Raw genomic sequence first — 20,337 nt, 5'->3', positions numbered from 1 at the left:
CTTCTTCTTCTCTCTCTCTCTCTCTCTCTCTCTCTCTCTCTCTCTCTCCCTCCCTCCCTCCCTCCTTTCTACCTTCTCTCTTTCTCCCTGCATTTCTATAATAAAGCTCTTAAACCATAGAGAGTCTCTGCTCATCAAGGCTGCACACACTCTCACAGGTGTTGGGAACCTCTACCCTCATCCCTCTCTCCTATAACCCTGAGGCTTTAGCAAGATAGTTCCAGTGTCCCCAGGTAGGGTTGCCCCTTAGCCACCCCCTGAAGAGTGGGATATAGGAATGCCCACCCAGGGTTGAGTGGAAAGGGTACGTAGCAGCCCTCCCATGCCTGACTGACCAGAGAATAGGTGGAACTCTGGCAGGGTGTGGGCCTTTTTCCTTCCCCCTCTTCCCTAGGGCCCCCCTTTTTAGTTCCCAACAATGTTGCCCTTATTTGCAAGTAATTGGAGATGAATCCTTAGAATTGGGGTCTTTTGTCAGAAAGAAAGAGAGAGAGAAAAAATACAAAACAAAACTTGTTCCTCTTCCCTTAGCAGCTATTGACTTTCTGTAGCTCATCATCTAGGGAATGGGGGCTTGGAGGCTTGTGAAACTTTCTCTATCCATGTTGATGTATAAATTGGTGTTGTCTTTGTAGATTTTATACAGGCAACCATATTGTTGATTGTTCATGGGAGCTACATTTCTGTCCTTCCAAGGGGGAAAAAACTATTATGGAGCTGTCATTCTAGCCCTTAGATTCTTACAATCTTTCTGCCCACTGTTCCACAATTTTTTCCAAGCCTTAGGTTTAGAGGTTGTGATGGTTGGTGCCCATAGTCACTTTCTCTCTGCCTTTTAACCAATTATAGATCTAATAGTCTACATCTACTGAAAAACACAAGAGAAGCTTTTTGGATGAGATGCGAGAGCTTCACTCATCTTAGGTCATAAGGATAAGTATTTAGAAGGCAGTGGAAACTCTGTTTCTTTAGTAATATATTAGTACCAAGTACGCCTTTTGACGTGTATTAGTTATTTTTCTGTTCCTGTGATAAAATACCATGACTAAGGCAAATTATAGAAGGCAGGGTTTATTTAGAGCTTATAGCTCCCAGAGTAATGAGAGTCCATTTCCATCATGAAAGTGAAGGGTAACAGCAGGCATGCTGTGTGGAACAACAAGCTGAGGGCTCGCAATTTTTCTTTGTTTTGTTTTGTTTTGTTTTTTTGCCTTTTAAAATTGAAACCATTTTCATACAATATATTCTGATCATGTTTTCCCCAGCTTTCAACTATTCCCAGATCCTACTCTTCCCCTACCCACCCAAATCCATGTACTTTATTTCTCTTTCTCTCTTTAAAAACCAAGTAACAAAAAAAGAAAAACTGAAAAATAAACAAACAAGAAAAAAAACTGTAAAAACACAAAATTGGAAGCCAAAGTATATCCGGCAAAAGACTCCGCCAGAGCCTGCCTCTGGTGATATACTTCCTCCAGCAAGGCCACATCTTTTGTTTTGTTGTTGTTAAAGTTTGCACAGCAAGTCTGCTACTTTTTATTAGATTTGTTATTAAATAAATTCATTCTCTGATGATTTTATAGGGCATGACCTTTTTAAAAATTTTCAATGCTTTTTTAAAATTAGATATTTTCTTTATTTACATTTCAAATGTTATCCCCTTTCTTGGTTTCCCCTCTGAAAATTCCCCTCTCCCGTTCACCAACCCACCCGCTTCTGCTTCCTGACCCTGGCATTCCTCTATATTGGGGCATAGAACCTTCACAGGACCAAGGAAGGCCACATCTTCTAAGTGTCTCCAAACAGCATCACCAACAGGGAACCAAGTATTCAAATGCCTAACGATGTTGGTGACTTGTTATTCAAATCACCAGAAGGCCTATAACCTCTCCAGCCATGAGTTCTTGGCTAGGTTTACAGTACTAGGTATGAGTTCCCTCCTATTGAGGTGGACTTCAGGTCCAATTAGACAGTTGTTTGTTGCCTCAAGATGCAAGTATCACTGTTGCACCATTGGAGATGTCTTGCTGATCCCATTGTGATTCTTAGGCTTCATAGCTATGTAAGACTCCTGGTAATTTTTTCCTTGGCAGTTTGCATAGCAACTTTCAACAATATTGGAGGTAGCCCTTAGTCAATTAACTTCCAGGTCAGTACCAGCTTGATTTCTTCTATTTCTATGGTCCAAACTGTGGTGTCTGCATCAGAGGGGTCTTTATGTTCATGTTCTGACAAGAGACCAATTGCAGTAGACAACAGCCTACATTGTTTGATGGGTCTCTTAGACCCCTTGACCAACAACTGAGGGGAAGTGGACTTCTGAGTCGTTGGCTCTTGTGGGAGCATTATCTTGCCATATAGAGGTAATTACATTAAAATTGTAATTTTAAGTAAGCCTATAAAATACTTGGTTTTCCTATGGCCTTTTCAAACATCATTTATCCTTTTTTTCTCCTCATTCTATATTAATCCTCCGGTTGAGTCTCCCCCAACTTTTCATTTACCCTGTTCAAAGCACCTATGCCAACTAGCCAACTTTCTAGAGAGTATCGTCTCACCACCTCCCCAAATGGTCTCTTTCTACTTTCCACTCTTTTATGATTATTTCAGGTTAAACACTCAAACCTAAAGATTCATATCCAAGATCCGCAAATAAGCGAAAGCATGTGGCATTTGGATTTCTAAATCTGAGTCACCCCACTCAGTATATTTTCCAGCTATATCTATTTACCTGAAATTTTCCTTTCTCTTTACAGCTGAATAGGAATCCATTGTGTATATGTCTCATATTCCATTACCCATTGATCAGTTGATGAACATCTAGGCTGTTTCCATTTCCTGGCTATTGTGAATAAAGCTGCAATAACCATAGATGTACAAGTATCTCTATAGTAGGCTATAGGAGTTTTTGGAAGTATGCTAAGAAGTTGTGCAGCTGAACAATGGTAAATCTGTTTCTAGGTTTTTGAGGAACTGCCACACAGATTTCCATAGTGACTTCACCACTTTGTAGTTTAAAAAAATTTAAAACCCTTTAGAGCAGTTTATGCCAGCATGAAGTTGTTGTAATTATTAGTAATGGAATAGAATTTAAGCCATTTAAAAGCTAGAATATTAGGAAGATGATCCATCTATGCATTGAAAATGCTGAGAGATGAGGGAGAAGAGGGGGTTGGATAAAATAGCTTAGCAGTAGTGAATACACCAATAAATGAGAAGAAATTACCTAGGAACCATAGAAACAAGGGAAATAGTGACCATGGCAACAATAAAGGATATAGGAACCATGGCAACAATAAAGGTTATAGAGACCATGGCAGCAGTAAGAAATATAGAGATCATGGGGATAATAAGGGATATAGTCTGATGACAAGAAATTTAAAGTGGTGGCTTTCAGGGAAGAAAGGGTGAAAATAATCCAAAAATAGAGAACTGAAAAATGAAGACACGTACCCTGCCTCCAGGGTAGGAAGGGAATGAAAGCAAAATCAGTTGGCACGTGAGAAGTTTCCCATGTGAGCAGTATCCTTGGATGAAACCTACATTTCCATGGCAGAAGTAACATGGAGGGAACTTTTAGAGAAGAGATCTCTCAGAGATAAGGCCTTTTTGATAATGTACCAAACTTAAATGTGTATAATGAAAGGGTTGGAGGAGCTGGGAAAAATGAGAAAAGGAAATAAAGGGGGAATATACAGAGCCTTTAAGGTATCGGCATACTGGAAATCAGGAAATTCAACAATCTGGGGTTCTTTTGGTTACTGGTTAAAACAAAAATAAGGAGACGTAGCAAGGCTGTGCTTGTGGCTGGGAAACTGTGAGCTTCTTTTTCTTTTCTTTTTTTTTCATTGAACACAGATTGTTTGCATACAGTTCATTCTCATCACCATTTTCCCTCTCCCTAGTTCTCCCAGTTCCTCCCTACCTCCCCTCGCATCTGGATCCACACCCTTTTTTGACTCTCCTTAGAAAATAGGCATCTACTGTCTGTGGGATATGTTCGAGCTGTGCTGCTCTGTCTGACCTCAGTAGGATAGGGGGTGCCTAGTGTCACAGAGGCTTGATATCCAGGGGGCCCCCCACCTACTCAGAGGAGAGCTACTGTAGACATGACAGGAGCTTTCGGAAGGTGTGATGAGAGGAGTCCCTGAACCAAAAGGAGAGATTCCCAATGCAGAATGCCTTTGTGAAGTAAACTGTGGTCAATACTGTTAAAAAGGCACCTCTATGAAGCAGATGCATAAATGTTCAGGATGATTTTAATGATGAAGGAACAAAAGCAGTTATTTTGGGTGGAAGGAATGAGTACTATAGGAGCCCAAAGCTATGTATGAGCCATTTGTTCTAGCAAACAAAAAACATGGTTAGAAAACACATGGGAATGTGTGCAGAAAGAGCAAAAATAAATTTAAAGTAGTGAGCTATGTTTAAAAAAAGAAAAAGAAAACAGACATAAAAAAATAATAAAAAATACAGTACTATAAGATAAAACAAAAATAAACAAATTGAGACAGGATAAAAGAAACAGAATAAAAAGAGCCAAAGAATGAACACAAGAAAAACAGAAGTTGAGTTTCTGAGGAAAAAAAATGAACCTGTTTCTTTATTTCAATGAATTATAGCTTCATTCTACAGTGTTAGATAGTTCTAAAAGACAAATATATTTCTTTGTAATAGGCAAGCATATAGACAACCTGTACTGAGCATTACTTTCATTATAGATGTGTGTAATTTAACATACTATGTTTGTTCCTTTTAGAATGGACAGCAATTTGTGGCAGAAAAAGCTTTGGAATATTTATGTCAACTTTCAAAAGACCCAAAAGAAGTACTTGGAGGTTTAAAGTAAGAAATTCGTAATCTGTGGACATGTAAAGATCTCTCTGCTCTTCTTACTCTTAATTTGCAAACTGCCAAGATAGTGCTGATGATATCAAAGCCATTAAGTAAGAACCAGTAACAAAGATTCTCAGGTCGGCCTCCCCCTCAGCTTCTTCATTCCTTCCCCTAACTCAACCATAGAGCTCCCCAATGGTTGGCTATAAGTATGTGCATCTGTCTCAGTCAGCTGCTGGTAGAACCTCTCAGAGGGCAGCCATGCTAGGCTCCTGTCTGTAAGCACATCCTAGCATCAGTAATAGTGTCAGGGTTTGGTGCCTGCTCATGAGATGAATCCCAAGTCGGACCAGTCTCAACTAACCCATACCTCTGGGAACTCTCAGAGACTGAGCCACCAACCAGACAACATACACAGGCTGATCCGTGGCTCCTGGTGCATATATAGCAGAGGAGTGCCTGGTCTGACCTCAGTGGGAAACGATGTGCTTAATCCTCCAGAGACTTGAGGCCCCTATAGTTGTGACTGTGAAAAATAAGAAGCCCAAAGGATATTAGATCTGTTGTACTGCTTATCAACCTACTTCAGGCAATGCACCGACTCATAATACAATTCTTCTTAGCCTGGAACTGGTCTTGACCTTGATGCTTTTCGCTCCTGTATACTGTCATGCGCTACCACACATGAGCTTCTGGCTCCATCATTTCATTTTATTTTTTTATCTTAAGTTTTATTTTATTTTATGAACAGGATCATACTTTGTATCCCAGACTAACCTTAACCTCAAAACCCTCTTGCCTCAGACTCCCAAGCACTGAGATTACAGGGTAGCAGTGTACGACTGTTGCAGGCTCAGATAGTATTTCATTAAAAAGCATATTCAGGTTTGAAATTATCAATTACTTTATCATATCATTTTGTAGTAATGCTTCCAAGTCCTTTAAAAGATTTGTGGTTCTTCTGTAAGACTAAAAAACCAGTTATAGGTTTCCTACAGCAAAAAATATAAAGAGTTGTATACTATACTTGATGTTTCTCTTCTGATATGAACTTGGAACTGTTAAATAGCTTATTATAAATAATAATTTTGTTTTAAAATTATTTTATTAAATTTTACTTCCAGAATCATAAAATTTATTGCAAACTTTAAAGCAATACCAAGATCTACAAGTAAGACTAATTTTCCCCTATTTTTCTCATTTTTGCATCTTGGGATAATCAAAGTTAATAAATTGGAATAATAACTTAAATATATTTCTTCTTAAGAGTCCGCCTCACTTGCTTGCTCTTGCTTTAACTCTTATTCTCTCCCTCCCTGCTTCCTTTTCTCCCTCTTTCTCTCCTTCCCTGTCTCTTTGCATCCCTTAATTTCTTTTGCACAATGCTGGGGATGGAAACCAGGGCCTCTATCCTAGATCACTTTCCATTGCTGTGATGAAACATCATGGCCAAAAGTAACTCGAGGAAGAAAGGGATTGTTTGGTTTATGCTTCCCAATCAGACTTCATCACTGAAGGTAGTAAGCAGGATCTGAGGGCAGGGACTGGAGCAGAGAACGTTAAAGAATGCTGCTTACTAACTTGTTCCCCAAGGTCTACTCAGCCTTTCTTATATAACCCAGGACCACCAGCCCAGGGGTGGCCTAATGCACAATGGGTTGGTTCCCTCTCCCATCAATCACTAATTAAGAAAATGCCTTATAGCCAAGTCTTACAGAGGCATCTTCTCGGTTGTGGTTCCTCTTTTCAGATAATTCTAGTTTTTGTGTCAAATTGGCAGGTACTCTACCAGTAAGCTGCATCCTCAACCCTAAGAATCATATATTCTATTGCTTTTTACACAGGTGTCTCATGCGGATTATTCTTCCACAAACTTTTCATATGCCAGAATCTGAAAATAAGTAAGTTATTTTAATAGAAATGATGTATTTACCATTAGAAAAATTATTGTAGCTTTAAATAGAAAGTTCATATTTAAAGATACATTGTGTAGTGGATGAAACTAATATAGATTTTGAACCACTCTTCCTTGATTCATATTATGTATAATTATCTATTAGATATGTAGATTAGATAACTTTCTTATCATTGCTTTCCTTCTGTTTTTTTCCATCTGTAAAATGGAAATGCCAGTGTATGGCTCATGGAGTTTCTGTAATTACTCTGTGAATTATTATGTATAAAAGGTAAAAAGAAATGCAACCCTTTGGGAAATCATTCTGTAAGTTAATATACATCAAGTAAGAGTACATAAGTCCTCAAATTTTACATATGCCCTGATTATTTCATTATATCTATTCCCCTTAACAGTAAACTCAATAGAAACTCACAAAGGACAAAAATGTAGTGAACTCTTGTTGACTCTTCTTCTTTATTATCTTAGCTAGGACTATAGGAACACATTTCTTCTCACAGTTACTATGGTATAAGATATCAGGAACTTGACTATACATGGAAGGATTTTGTCACCAAGTTTTCATTCATAAAATTCACTACTTCCTGATGAATTGAGAGAAACCTCTGCTCAAGTTCTTGATAAAATCTAGCTTTCAGAAAATGTCATCTAACTCTGCATTCCAAGCTTGGTCAGAAGCTCTGTAATAGACGACGTCTACTGTGTTTTGTTTCCAGGGTTTACAGCTGGTAGCACTATGTTATTGACTAAATTTTGGAGAAATACTGATCATTGAGATAACTTGGAATTCTAACTCATTTTTTATAACACCATTTGTTCAGGTATACATTGTGAAATTCACTTTTTTCTTAACAGGCTTTATCAATCAAATAGAAGTGAACTCAATCTAAAGAATACGAGGCACTTAGAATTTTGCCATTCATTTTAGACAGCACGATAGTGGTAATGGTTATATTGTTCTAAAAAATATTCTCTATCTCCAGGAGATGCATCCTTGAAATATGTATATGTGTAATGATGTGATATCTGGAAACTTCTTCAAAATATTACTGGAGAAGTAGTTGCAGATTTACAGTGATGGATGAGTTAATAATTGTTGAAGCTGGGTTTTAGGCATATGGGAACTAAACATAACTTGTCTTTTAACATTGGGACATCTTTGAAATTATCAGCAATAAAATTATATTTTAGTTTTTAAAGATTTATTCATTCTATATATGTGAGTATACTTGCTGTCTTCAGATACACAAGAAGAGGACATTGAATCTCATTACAGATGGTTGTGAGCCACCATGTGGTTGCTGGGAATTGAAGAACTCAGGACCTCTGGAAGAGCAGTCAGTGCTCTTAGCCACTGAGCCATCTCTCCAGGCCCAATAAAATTATTTGTAAGGAGTAGGGAATGAGGAATTCAAGAACTAAACTTTAATAGATGCCATACTGTAAGAGTCCCTTGAAGGCTGGGAGTATATGTATTTATCTTTGTATCTCTGGTACCTAGCTTAGCAACTGATATCATTGCCACTCAGTGTATTTAAGAGACTGAATATCTATCTGTGCCTTACATTTTCCGTTACTGGGATAAAACACCACGACCAACACAACTTATAGAAGTAAGTATTTAATTAGGGCGTAAGATCCAGAGTGTTAGAGTCCATTGTAGCAGAGTGGAGGTAACAGACAGTGAGAGCAGCAGCTGAGAACTCACATCTCAAACCACACAGAGGGAGCAGCACTCACAATGGTGTGAGTGGTTTGAAACCTCAACCTTCTCCCCCATTGGCATTCTTCATTCTGAAAGACCATACCACCTAATTCTCCCAGACAGCTACCAGCTGGGACCAAGTATTCAGATGCCCAAGACTTATGGAAGACATTTCATTCTAATTATTATAATTACTGCTTTACAAGCTCTTCGACATGAGACTTAAAAACTCTTCATAATCCATATACCTGTAGCACACAGTCAAACCCCATATGTTAATTCTAACTTGGAAGCAAGTAAAGGAGGAGGAGGATATTGTATGAATTAATAATAAATTGTTACACATTAAGCCATATATTATTACTTCCAAATATGTACAGTCATTCAGAACATCTAGGATTTTTCTGGTAGATGTCAGCATTTGATAAAATTCAACAAACTAGTAAAGAAATTTTAAAGCACCTAATTCAATTTGGAGATCCAAGAGAATTGGATTTTACTGTGTTCTTCCACTTAATTTTTACTGTTTGCCTTGGACAATGAGAACATACTTAATTTTTCTAAGCTATATGTATCCTCTGTAAAACACAAAAACTGGACTCCAGAGCTTTCCATTATTTTCTGTTTTAATATTTCTATTGTTTTAGATTAACAGTGCACCCTGTTTGGTTTCTCTTGCTGTGATGAAACACCATGGCTAAAAGGCAACTTTAGGCCGGGCGTGGTGGCGCACGCCTTTAATCCCAGCACTCGGGAGGCAAAGGCAGGCAGATTTCTGAGTTCGAGGCCAGCCTGGTCTACAGAGTGAGATCCAGGACAGCCAGGGCTACACAGAGAAACCCTGTCTCGAAAAAAAAAAAAAAAAAAAAAAAAAAAGGCAATTTTAGGAGGATAGGGTTGATTCAACTTATTCTTCCATATCATTGGTCATCATTGAAGGAAGTCAGGACAGGAACTTAAGCAGATCATGAACCTGAGGGAAGGAGCTGATGCAGAGGCCCAAGTGGGGATGCTTGCTTTTCATGATTTGCTCAGCCTGCTTTCTTATAGAACTCAGAATCACCAGCCGAGGGATGGCACCACCCACAATGGTCTGGGCCTTCTCCCATTAATTAAAATTTAAGGAAAAGCCTTACAACCAGATCTTATGGAGGTGCTTTCTCAATAGAGGTTCCCTCTTTTCAGATAACTCTAGCTTGTGTCAAGTTAACATAAATCTATCCAGCACACAGTATCTGTGTAAATTGTGTGCTTAGGTATTTAAAACAGTTTGGGTTGTTCTATATAGCCACTAAATTAAATTAGTGAAGTCAACTTTAGCTTAGTTTAAATTTGAACTGGTAAAGTTTTCTAAAAATTGATTTTACATAAACTTATAAGACATTTAAGATTTGTCCCCAAGAAGGTACAGGCTGTATTAAGTAATGCTACTTCCTGAAATTGCCTGGTTTGGATGTAGGTTTGTGTGTACCTGTGTGTGTATGATGAGGTCTTGCTCTGTTGCTTAAGCTGGGCTTGAACTCATTCATATTTGTTCCTCTGTTTGAGATAAATGGTCTTCTATTCTGTTCAGTGCTCATTTTAGGTTTTTCTTTTGTATTTGAAGTTTTAGTTTTTTTTTTAACTTTTATTGGCTTAAAACAGACTTTTGATAAAACAATGTAATTGATTTTTTTAAATCAGTAACTTTTTATGTGTTAAAAGTAAAGCATATGAAAAGCATCTCCTATAACAAAACATGTCCTAAAATAAAATGGGAAGCCGCATGCCAAATTTGGGGAAATATTTCTTTTTTATATATCTTTTTTTAATTGAAGTAATTTTTTATTATATTCAGTACAATATATATTTTATACCAATCAAAAATGATGGACGTGTTATTAAATGAACATAAATAGATAAAGTATTTTTGTTTGTTTCTTTTGTTTTTAGTAGAGCTTTAAAATCTTGGCTCTTATTGTGGTACAAACCCAAAATAAGAACCATTTTTAGACATTGGCGTTCATTGGCATAAGACTGTACTTGAATGTCCCTCACATCACCAAAGGATTTTACCTCCATAGTAGCTAAGCTAAGAGTTGACAGTTCTGCTGTGCCAAGGAATGAGTGGTAGGCATGATTTTTGGATACAGATTTCCTGCTATGGTCAAAGCTATTTGACTTGAGTGATTGTCGTCATTCTCAGCCAACAGAAAACAGGTTACATTCATTTAAGAAATGGTGTGTGTATTAAGATGGTCTATCCATGAAGCCATTCATCAACTGTTTAAATGAACAATGGTTCTGCTTGGAGGGTGGCACAGACGTTAGATGAGGGTAAGATTCTGGTTCATTGGCTGTGATGATTTTGAAAAGCATTCATCTCAGAAAAAGAGTAACTTAAAAGATCCTCTTCTTCAAAATTGATACAATAATTATAAATATCAAGCAAAGCCTTCAGTCTCACTCTTTGCTGTTCTCTTACAGGCCCCCTCCCAAATTAATTGTCTACATTTCTTTTGGCTGTATAAATAATTTTGAAATATGTAATCTGTTCTGAAAACCATAGTATAGTGTAAAAACATCAAATAAACAATCCTACTAATAGAGAGACTGAGATAGGAGAAGCATGATTTCAAGACCATTATGTGGCACACAGCAAGACCCTGTCATGTACAAACAAGCAGGAAGTGTATATGGATTCTATAATATTGGACCTAATTTTCCAGTTACCAAATTAGTGAGACCGCTGGATGACAGCCAACAAATTTCTAATTCCTCATATCTTTGAATTTCAATTGTTAGGATATGTTAGTAATATTAATTTTCATATTAAGAGATATTAAGGAAAAGTGATTGTTACTTCCTGTTATTTTTGTTGTTAGAGGTGGAATTATGTTTGTGTGGATTTGTTGAAAGATTACTTTCTTGCTTTTTCTACAGTGTAGTTTCCCTCCTTGTGTTGGTGTTTTCCATCTATTATCCTTTGTAGGGCTGGATTTGTGGAAACATATTGTGTAAATTTGGTTTTGTCATGGGATATCTTGTTTTCTCTGTCTATAGTAATTGAGAGTTTTGCTGGGTATAGTAGCCTGGGCTGGCATTTGTATTCTCTTTGGGTCTGTGTGACATCTGCCCAGGATCTTCTGGCCTTCATAGTCTCTGGTGAGAGGTCTGCTGTAATTCTGATAGGTCTGCCTTTATATGTTACTTGATCTTATTCCCTTACTGCTGTTAATCTTCTTTCTTTATTTAGTGCATTTGGTGTTTTGATTATTATGTGTCAGGAGGAATTTCTTTTCTGGTCCAGTCTATTTGGAGTTCTGTAGGCTTCTTGTATGTTCATGGGCATCTCTTTCTTTAGGTTAGGGAAGTTTTCTTCTATAATTTTGTTGAAGATATTTACTGGCCCTTTAAGTTGGGAATAATCACTCTCTTCTATACCTATTATCCTTAGCTTTGGTCTTTTCATTGTGTCCTGGATTTCCTGGATGTTTTGGGTTAGGAGCTTTTTGCTTTTTGCATTTTCTTTAACTGTTATGTCAATGTTGTCTGTGGTATCTTCTGCACCTGAGATTCTCTCTTCTGTCTCTTGCATTCTGTTGGTGATGCTCACATCTATGACTCCTCATCTCTTTCTTAGGTTTTCTATCTCCAGGGTTGTCTCCCTTTGTATTGTATTGTTTCTAGTTCCATTTTTAGATCTTGGATGGTTTTGTTCAATTCCTTCATCTGTTTGTTTGTGTTTTCCTGTAATCCTTTAAAAGATTTTTGTGTTTCCTCTTTAAGGGCTTCTAGCTGTTTACCTGTGTTCTGTATTTCTTTAAGGGAATTATTTATGTCCTTAAAGTCCTCTATCATCATCATGAGAAGTGATTTTAGATCCGAATCTTGCTTTTCCGGTGTGATAGTGTATCCAGGACATGCTATGGTGGGAGAATTGGGTTCTGATGATGCCAAGTAACCTTGGTTTCTGTTGCTTATGTTCTTATGCTTGCCTCCTACCATCTGATTATCTCTATTGCTACCTGCCCTCCCTATATCTTCCTGTGATCCTGGTTGTGTCACAACTCCTCAGAGTCAAGCTGTCTCTGTGATCCTGTGATTCTGTGATCCTGAGGTCCTGGGTGTGTCAGAGCTCCCGGTAGTCAAGCTGCCCCTGGCACCCTGAGATCCTGGTGTGAACAAGCTCCTGGGATCCTGGGATCCTGGGCATGTTGGAGCGCCTGGGAGTGGAGCTTCCTCTGGGTATTGTGGGACTGGCTGCAGAGTTTGTGTCCAAGGTCTGCTCAGGGCACTGGCCCATACAGACCAGAAGGAACCCGTGCCATTGGTCTGGTGGAGTTTCTGTGTGCCTGGGTCTCCCTGTTCCAGTTTCTGTGTGCCTGGGTCTCCCTGTTCCCATTACTCCCAGTGTTGGAACCAACATAATTGATTTTTTATTAGCATACTTTGATTTTCTTCATCTCCTGTTACTCTCTCCTAAAATACCACTCCCAACAGTAACTATTGAAAATAGTTACTGTTTTTTGTTTAGTTTTTAGCCTGGAACTCACTGAGTAGTCCAGGCTAGCCTTGAAAAGAGATCTGCATGCCTATGCCTCTGGAGTGCTGGGATTAAAGATATGCACCACTATATCTGATCAGTTTCTGCATTTTTCCCACTTACATTTATTTAAAAAATTTTTTTCTTAAATATATTCTTAATTGAAATAGATTACATCACTTTTCATCCTTACTTTTCTTCCATCTAGCCCCTCCCAAGTACCATGCTTCCAACTCTCCTATGCTCCCCCATTCCAAGTTGATAGTCTCCTTTTCTTTGATTATGATTACACACATACATACATGCATGTGTGTGAGCATTCACAAGTATGTATGAGTACAACCTACTGAGTCTGCTTGTATGTTTGTGTGTATATGTTTCCATGGCTGACCATACTCCATTGGATAACCAATAAGAGTGCTTATCTCTGGGGGAGGCTTGTAACTTTAGTTTTATTAAGTCCTATTTTTTTAAATTTAATTTTATTTGTAATTCATTTTACACTCCATATTCTATTCCCTGCCCCTCCCCCCTCCCCACCCCACCCCCTGTCTCCACATGGATGCCCCACCCCCTACCCCACCTGACCTCTAAACTCTTTGGGGCCTCCAGTCTCTTGAGGGTTAGGTGTATCATTTCTGAATGAACACAGGTCCAGAAGTCCTCTACTGCATGTGTGTTGGGGGCCTCGTATCAGCTGGTATATGCTGTCTGTTTGGTAGTCCAGTGTTTGAAAGATTATGACTGCTGGTCCTTCTACAGAATTGCCCTTCTCAGCTTCTTTCAGCCTTCCCTAATTCAACAACAGGGGTCAGTACTTTCTGTCCATTGGTTGGATGCAAATAACTGCATCTGACTCTTTCAGCTGCTTGTTGGGTCTTTCAGAGGACATTCATGATAGATCCCTTTTTGTGAGCACTCCATAGCCTCAGGAATAGTGTCAGGCCTTGGGACCTCCCCTTGAGCTGGATCCCACTTTGGGCCTGTCGCTGGACCTTCTTTTCCTCAGGCTCCTCTCTATTTCCATCCCTGTAATTTATGCATGTCCTTTTGGGTCTAGGAGAGGCTTGTAACTTTAATTTTCTCAAGTCCCATTTTTAATGATGGTTCTTAAGTTTAACTCCCTTCTAGCCTAGAGGTAGTGTAAAAGAAAGGATACAGGGACATGGAAAGGTTTAGAAAGTTTCTTTGGAGTTCATCAGTTTACAGATTAGCTGGCAGCAGCAGCTCAGTCCACTTGCAAACACTTCATGGATACACCAGCAGTCCAGTTCGGTAGAGTCAGGATAGCAACAGCGGTGACATGACCTAGTACAGAGAGCCAGGCCTCAACCTCAGCTCGTGTCAGCAGGAGGGACCAAGAGGAACACCAGGAGGAGAAGTTCTCTACTGTGCCTCTCTCAGGGGAGCGAAGATCAGTGAAGAGTAGAGACCCGCAAGTGTTGAAGTGTACCAGCTAGCTGTACTAGCAAGCCAAGCTCTGTCTCTGTCACTCTGTGGAGTCCTATTTATACCCTCTAAACATCACGTGTCCTCCATGTGTCTTGCCTCAGTACTGGTCTTGCCTTAACACATGCATCTAATCAGCCTGAGTCCACTGAAGTGGCAACAAACTGCAGCACACCACCAGAAGTTTTTTGGTGCGTTTCTCTCTATGGAGTCCCAATAAATTCAGCTCAACTATGCAATGTAAGGCAGACCAGTACATGTATGGTGTTAGCAAAGAATCCTTCATCACATGTTCTTTCACATGCTTGCCTTAGCAGAACATCCTCTCTCCTGTGTCTGCTTCATGAGTCTGCCTTAGCCTTTCACACCTGTGTCCACTTTAACAAAACGTTCCTTCATGTGTTTACCCCAGCAAAAGAACTTCCAACTGATTTTCCAAAGAACACTTAAATTTCCACTTTAGAGGCTAATTCTCCTTCTCCCAGCAGTCATTAGGAACCTGTGGTTCTTAGTCTAACGGTGAGAGCCTGAAACATTCCCCCCATTCCATCATTATATCCATTGATATTGTCATTGTTTATGTAGCCATTTCTAGGAGAGATTGTTTCATGACAGACTTCCTGGTCATGTGGCTCTTTTGTAACTTTCTTCCTGCTATTCCTTGATGTTCCCTAAGCAAGCTGTAGAAGCTATAATATAGACGTATTCACTGGTCTTGGTATCATATGATCTCTTGATTTCTGCATTATGCCCTGTTGTGGTTTTCTGTGATGGTCTCCATCTGCTATAAAGAGAGGCTTCTTTGATGAGGGGTGGTAGCTACATTCATCTGTGGGTATCAGGATGAGATTTATAATGTAGTTAGGAATTATGCTGGCCTAGCAAATTAGCAGTAGAAGCTCCTTTTCAAGGTTCATGACCTCACTGGCCCCAGAAACTGGGCTAGGTTTCAAGTTCCAGGCAAGATTTTCCTCCTATCAAATGAGCTCCAAGTCCAATTAGACAGCTGTAGGTTACCTCAAATGTGTGAGTGCCACTTACTGCACTTTTGCACACACCTTGCCCTGCTGGTAATTGTCATAGTTCATAGGTATTGCACCTGGGGAGGACTATTTAATTGCTTCCCTCCATTGGCAGCTTGTATATGTTTCTGTCACCATGGGAACTAGAGTGCAGAAAAGAGGCTTTCAGGTCAGATCCAGCTCTAATCATCTGAATCCTGTGTCCTAAGCATCTTCAACAATAGGGGANTTCCTCAACCTGAGAGGCCACCAAGGGCTACATGGATAGCCTAGTTTTGAGAGTCACCTGAACTNTGCTGACCAACCATTCAAAGGAAGGTTTTTCGTTCCTGGTACTAGAGTTTTTGTTAGTCTATGCTTCTTTTAGGGAACATTGGTAGCCCACATGGCTTAACTTCCTTTAGGATATATGTACATATATTATATACATGTATATATAACATATATGTTTTCTATGTGCATGTATCTATCTATCTAGATACATGTACATATAAACACATACTTATATGTATTATATATAATTTTAGGTAAATATAAAATAATATGATTCTTTGAGGCTTTATCAAATAACCCTAATATTATTTGTCCCTTCTCCCTCCTTCTCTGTCTGTATTAAATGACCTCCTCCAGATCTGGAGCCGCCTCCTTCCCGTTTCCCACTTCATATTACCTGCATCTCGCTATTTCCATTTCAAGCACCTCTCTCCCACCTATTGATCCTTTATACTTTCCTGGTTTCTGTGGCCCTCTGTTTTATACTCACACTGAGGATTTGGAGCTAGGAACCACAGATAAGAGTGCACATGCAGTGTTTGCCTTTCTGGGGTGGGCTAACTGCTTTTTAATGAGTAGTTTTAGGTTTACAGCAAAATTGAGAAGACAGTACAGAGATTTTTTTCAAATATCCATTCTCCCTATTTACCTATAATCACCCTCCATCATCAATATACTTTACCAGATAAATACAGATATTACAACTAAGGGATCTAAACCGATACAGTGTCACATTAAGCCCAGTTTTCATTAGGGTTCTCTCTCGATGTTTTATTTCTCCTTTTCTCCATTTTTAACTAAAAAAATCTATTTTTAAGGATGAGCATTAGATTTAGCCACTGTGCTGAACCAGATTTAGATAGCAATACTAGTCTAGTAAATGCATTGACTCCCATTATATAGGGAATGTGTGTGTGTGTGTGTGTGTGTGTGTGATATTGTATATGTGTGTATGTATGTATGTATGTATGTATGTATAGATAGATAGATAGATAGATAGATAGATAGATAGATAGATAGATAGAAAGACATAAATTTTATCCATTCATTTGTTCATGAACATCTAGGCTGGTTCTATATCTTGGTTATTGTGACTAGTGTAGCCATAAACATGAGTGTGCAGATATTTCCTTGTGTGTTTCATTTCTTTCAGATGCCCAGGAATGATACACCTTGATCATATAGCAGTTTTATTTCTAATATTTAAAAGAACCTCTATACTGTTTTAGAGATGGCTGAGCTAATTTTCATTCTCACCAATGGAGTGTAGGTGTTCATTTTTCTCCACATCCTTGGCAGTACTCATTGTTGCTTTTTAGTTTCATTTCTATAAAAACCATTCTAGCGGGGGAGACATGCAACCTCGATGTAACTATAATTTGCATTTCCTTGATGGCTTGATAATACTATGTATTTTTCTTCTATTTATTGGTCATTTGTACTTACTCATTTGGAAAGTGTCTTTTTAGCTCACTTGCCAATTTAATTGATTCTAGTATTTATTCTTCCAGTGTTACTTCAAAATTATTTATACATTCTGGGTATTAGTCCCTTACCATATGATTAGCTAATGGATTTTTTCTTCTATCTGTAGGGTATTTTTTAACTAGATTATTTCTTTTGTTATGCAGAAGCCTTTTATCTGAACACCACGTCATTTATGAATTCTTGCTTTTTAATGAGCTACTAAAGTCCTATCAAAGAAACCATCGCCTGTGTCAATATTTTGAAGTGTTTGTCCTGTTTCCTTGAAATAGTTTCAAGTTCCGCATTAAAGCTTTTGATCATTTGAGTTGGTTTTTATACTGGGTGAGTCAGTGCTCTAGTTTTGCTCTTCTATGTATGGATATCCAGTTTTCTTCACTACCATTTATTAAGAGGCTGCTGTTATCCAACACAAATTTTTGAGACAGGGTCCCACTCTGTAGCCCAGAGTGGCTGTGAACTCACTGTGTAGCTCAGTCTGGTCTTGAACTCACAATGATCCTCCTATTTCCACCTTCAGTAGGCAGAGTTAGGTAGATCTCTGTAAATTCAAGGCCAGCCTAGTCTACAGAATGAGTTCCTGGACAGCCAGGGCTATGAAGAGAGACCCTGTATTTTAAAAAGACTATAGAAATCCAGGTATAGTTTCCCGCTTAGAAGTGATTCTGTTGTTAGCACTTGTAGTAGACATGATCCTGCAGCTACTTAAATAAGTCAGAAACAGAAAACTGAGGTGATATGGAAGAGATAAGAAGAACAATATATAGTCTTAATACCAGTATTTTATCCCTTTGGGAAGAATTGCATTTATACCAACATCCTTTTCCAGCCTCTTTCCCTCAGTTCACTCAGAAGCCAAAGAGTGTATCTATTGAGAATACTCCCTTAGTGTCTCCTCCCCTATATCTTGTACACTTTTCAAGGTGAAGAAGCAGCCTATAGCCCACTCAGTATTTATTTATTTAACCTTTATTATTTATTTATTCTTTGTATTAATTCTTTGTAAGTCTAGCTTCCATTAGCATATCATTAACAGTCTTTGGTTTCACTGATAGGTTTTTGTTTTTTAGTAGTAGGAGTGGGAACATTCCCACTTGGACAATATCTATTCTTATAAATCTTTTAGATAAAAGATATACAAATAGTTCATAAAAAGTCTGAACCTCCCATTTTAGGCAGGTACCCTACCACCATGCTATACCCTAAGCCCATTGTTTAAATGGTCTGTTCTGATTCTCTATTACTCAGAGGAAGTCATCTCTTTGGCCATTGTTAGTTGGTAAGAAGTGTAAAATGTGGGTTTTTTTTTTAATCTAAAGAAATGTGACTCAGCAATTCACACTACCATAATACATTCTGTTCTAGTTATTTCATATCTTGGTGAACATTTTTATACACCAGTGGGTAAGAGAAGCTCAGTTGAGAGTTAATATCTATTCCCATTGAAAACACACACACACACACACACACACACACACACACACACACACACACACACTATCAGCATCAGTCCGATTTGCTAGCTGTTTTCAGAGCCATTTTCAACTGTTGTCTCTTATTCAAAAACCTTCCAAACCTTGTAACTGCCACCCATGCATTAAAAGACTCATTTCTGGTCAGTTAAGAGCTGCTTATATGTAACTATGTCTAAGGTTTCCTGATGCACTTCCAAAGTCAGTCTTTAGGAGAAAAGTAGTTTTTCTCCAGTGCATATCCTCTTTGCATTCTCCACAAAGCGTAATTCTGCTTTTGTTTTTTGTTACTGTTGTTTTATAAAACACTTCCATTACGGAACTCTTGAGGACTACCCATCCCCTTAGAAGTTTTTTCCAACAAAACCCAAGACATTGTGAGTATTTCAGTTTTGAAGATTTTACATATTTCAGTTATGAGATAGTTTCTTTTAATTTCCAATATCAAGCTAGTATATAAGCTAGTATATACTCTAATAGGGCCCATTTAGCTGATCCAATTAACAATACTTTATTAGTAGATTTACATGTCTTTTTAAAAAAAGATTTATTCATTTTAGGTATGTGAGTACACTGTTGCTGTCTTCAGACACACCAGAAGAGGGCATCAGATCCCATTACAGATGGTTGTGAGCCACCATGTGGTTGCTGGGAATTGAACTCAGGATCTCTGGAAGAGCAGTCAGTGCTCTTAACTGCTGTGCCATCTCTCCAGCCCCATGTCTTTTGTTTTCTAACAGTAACAAAAAGTCTTTCTTACTCAGATTGCATGATCCTTGCCCCTTGCCCTTTCATCTTTTCTCTATACAAACCACATTCCTGTGAACAAGCCCAGTCTAACAAATACCTGTCATGATTCCAGTGCCAATAAATCACACCTTTAATGTCTACACTTATAGGTTAAAGGGCTCGACCCTATCAAACTGCCCATACCTCACATGCCAGTGCAAGTCTAGGCTTCATATATTTCTGATTAGCCCCAAAGGGGAAATCCTATGTCCTCTTTTCAAGTTCAGCATTCTGCTAGACTGACTTGGAGTACTCATGACTTAGTTTGCACTTTACTATAAGTGATTAGTTTAGGAAGAGCTAGATAAAACATGCCCCAGGCTAGCCATCATCCCAGTACCTCAGTGTGTTCGCCAGTCTAGAAGTTCTTTCAGCCTACTTTAAATTAACTTTTCTTCTATTTGAGTCTTAAGGATTCTTTTTTTTTAAATTGTCTTTACTCTTTTTTTTTTTTTTTAACAGTCCAGGCATTATCCTCCTCCTGGTCCACCCTCCAACTATTTCTCATCCCATTCCTCCTCCCCTGTCTCCACACTGCTTTCCAAAGTGGCTGAACCAGTTAACAGTCATATCAACAATGAATGAGTGTTCCCTTTTCCCTCAAACCCCCTCAAGCATTTGTTCTTAGCTGTTTTGTTGATCTTTGTTACCCTGATTGGGGTAAGACGAAATCTCAGACTTGTTTTGATTTGCTTTTACCTAATTCCCAGGAACCATGAACATTTTTTGAGATATTTCTTAGCCATTTTCTTCTTTCTTCTTCTTCTTCTTTCTTCTTCTTTCTTCTTCTTCTTCTTCTTCTTCTTCTTCTTCTTCTTCTTCTTCTTCTTCTTCTTCTTCTTCTTCTTCTTCTTCTTCTTCTTCTT

At 38.4% G+C, this 20,337-nt stretch overlaps 1 protein-coding gene across 2 annotated transcripts in view; it reads left to right on the top strand.

Annotated features, from left to right (window-relative positions):
- The window catches only part of Tex11 (testis expressed 11), a 205,034-nt gene that overhangs the window by 130,298 nt on the left and 54,399 nt on the right, over positions 1 to 20,337 (top strand). For both annotated transcript variants that reach the window (XM_021187817.1, XM_021187818.1), the window contains exons 19-20: positions 4,760 to 4,845; positions 6,681 to 6,737. In XM_021187817.1, coding sequence (XP_021043476.1) covers positions 4,760 to 4,845; positions 6,681 to 6,737 — 143 coding nt within the window. The remainder of the gene's footprint in view (positions 1 to 4,759; positions 4,846 to 6,680; positions 6,738 to 20,337) is intronic.

Source organism: Mus pahari, chromosome X (genome assembly GCF_900095145.1).
Source record: "Mus pahari chromosome X, PAHARI_EIJ_v1.1, whole genome shotgun sequence".
Classification (NCBI taxonomy): Eukaryota; Metazoa; Chordata; class Mammalia; order Rodentia; family Muridae; genus Mus; species Mus pahari.
Note: the sequence above shows the minus strand (reverse complement) of the source record. Positions and strands in the feature narration are given on the sequence as shown.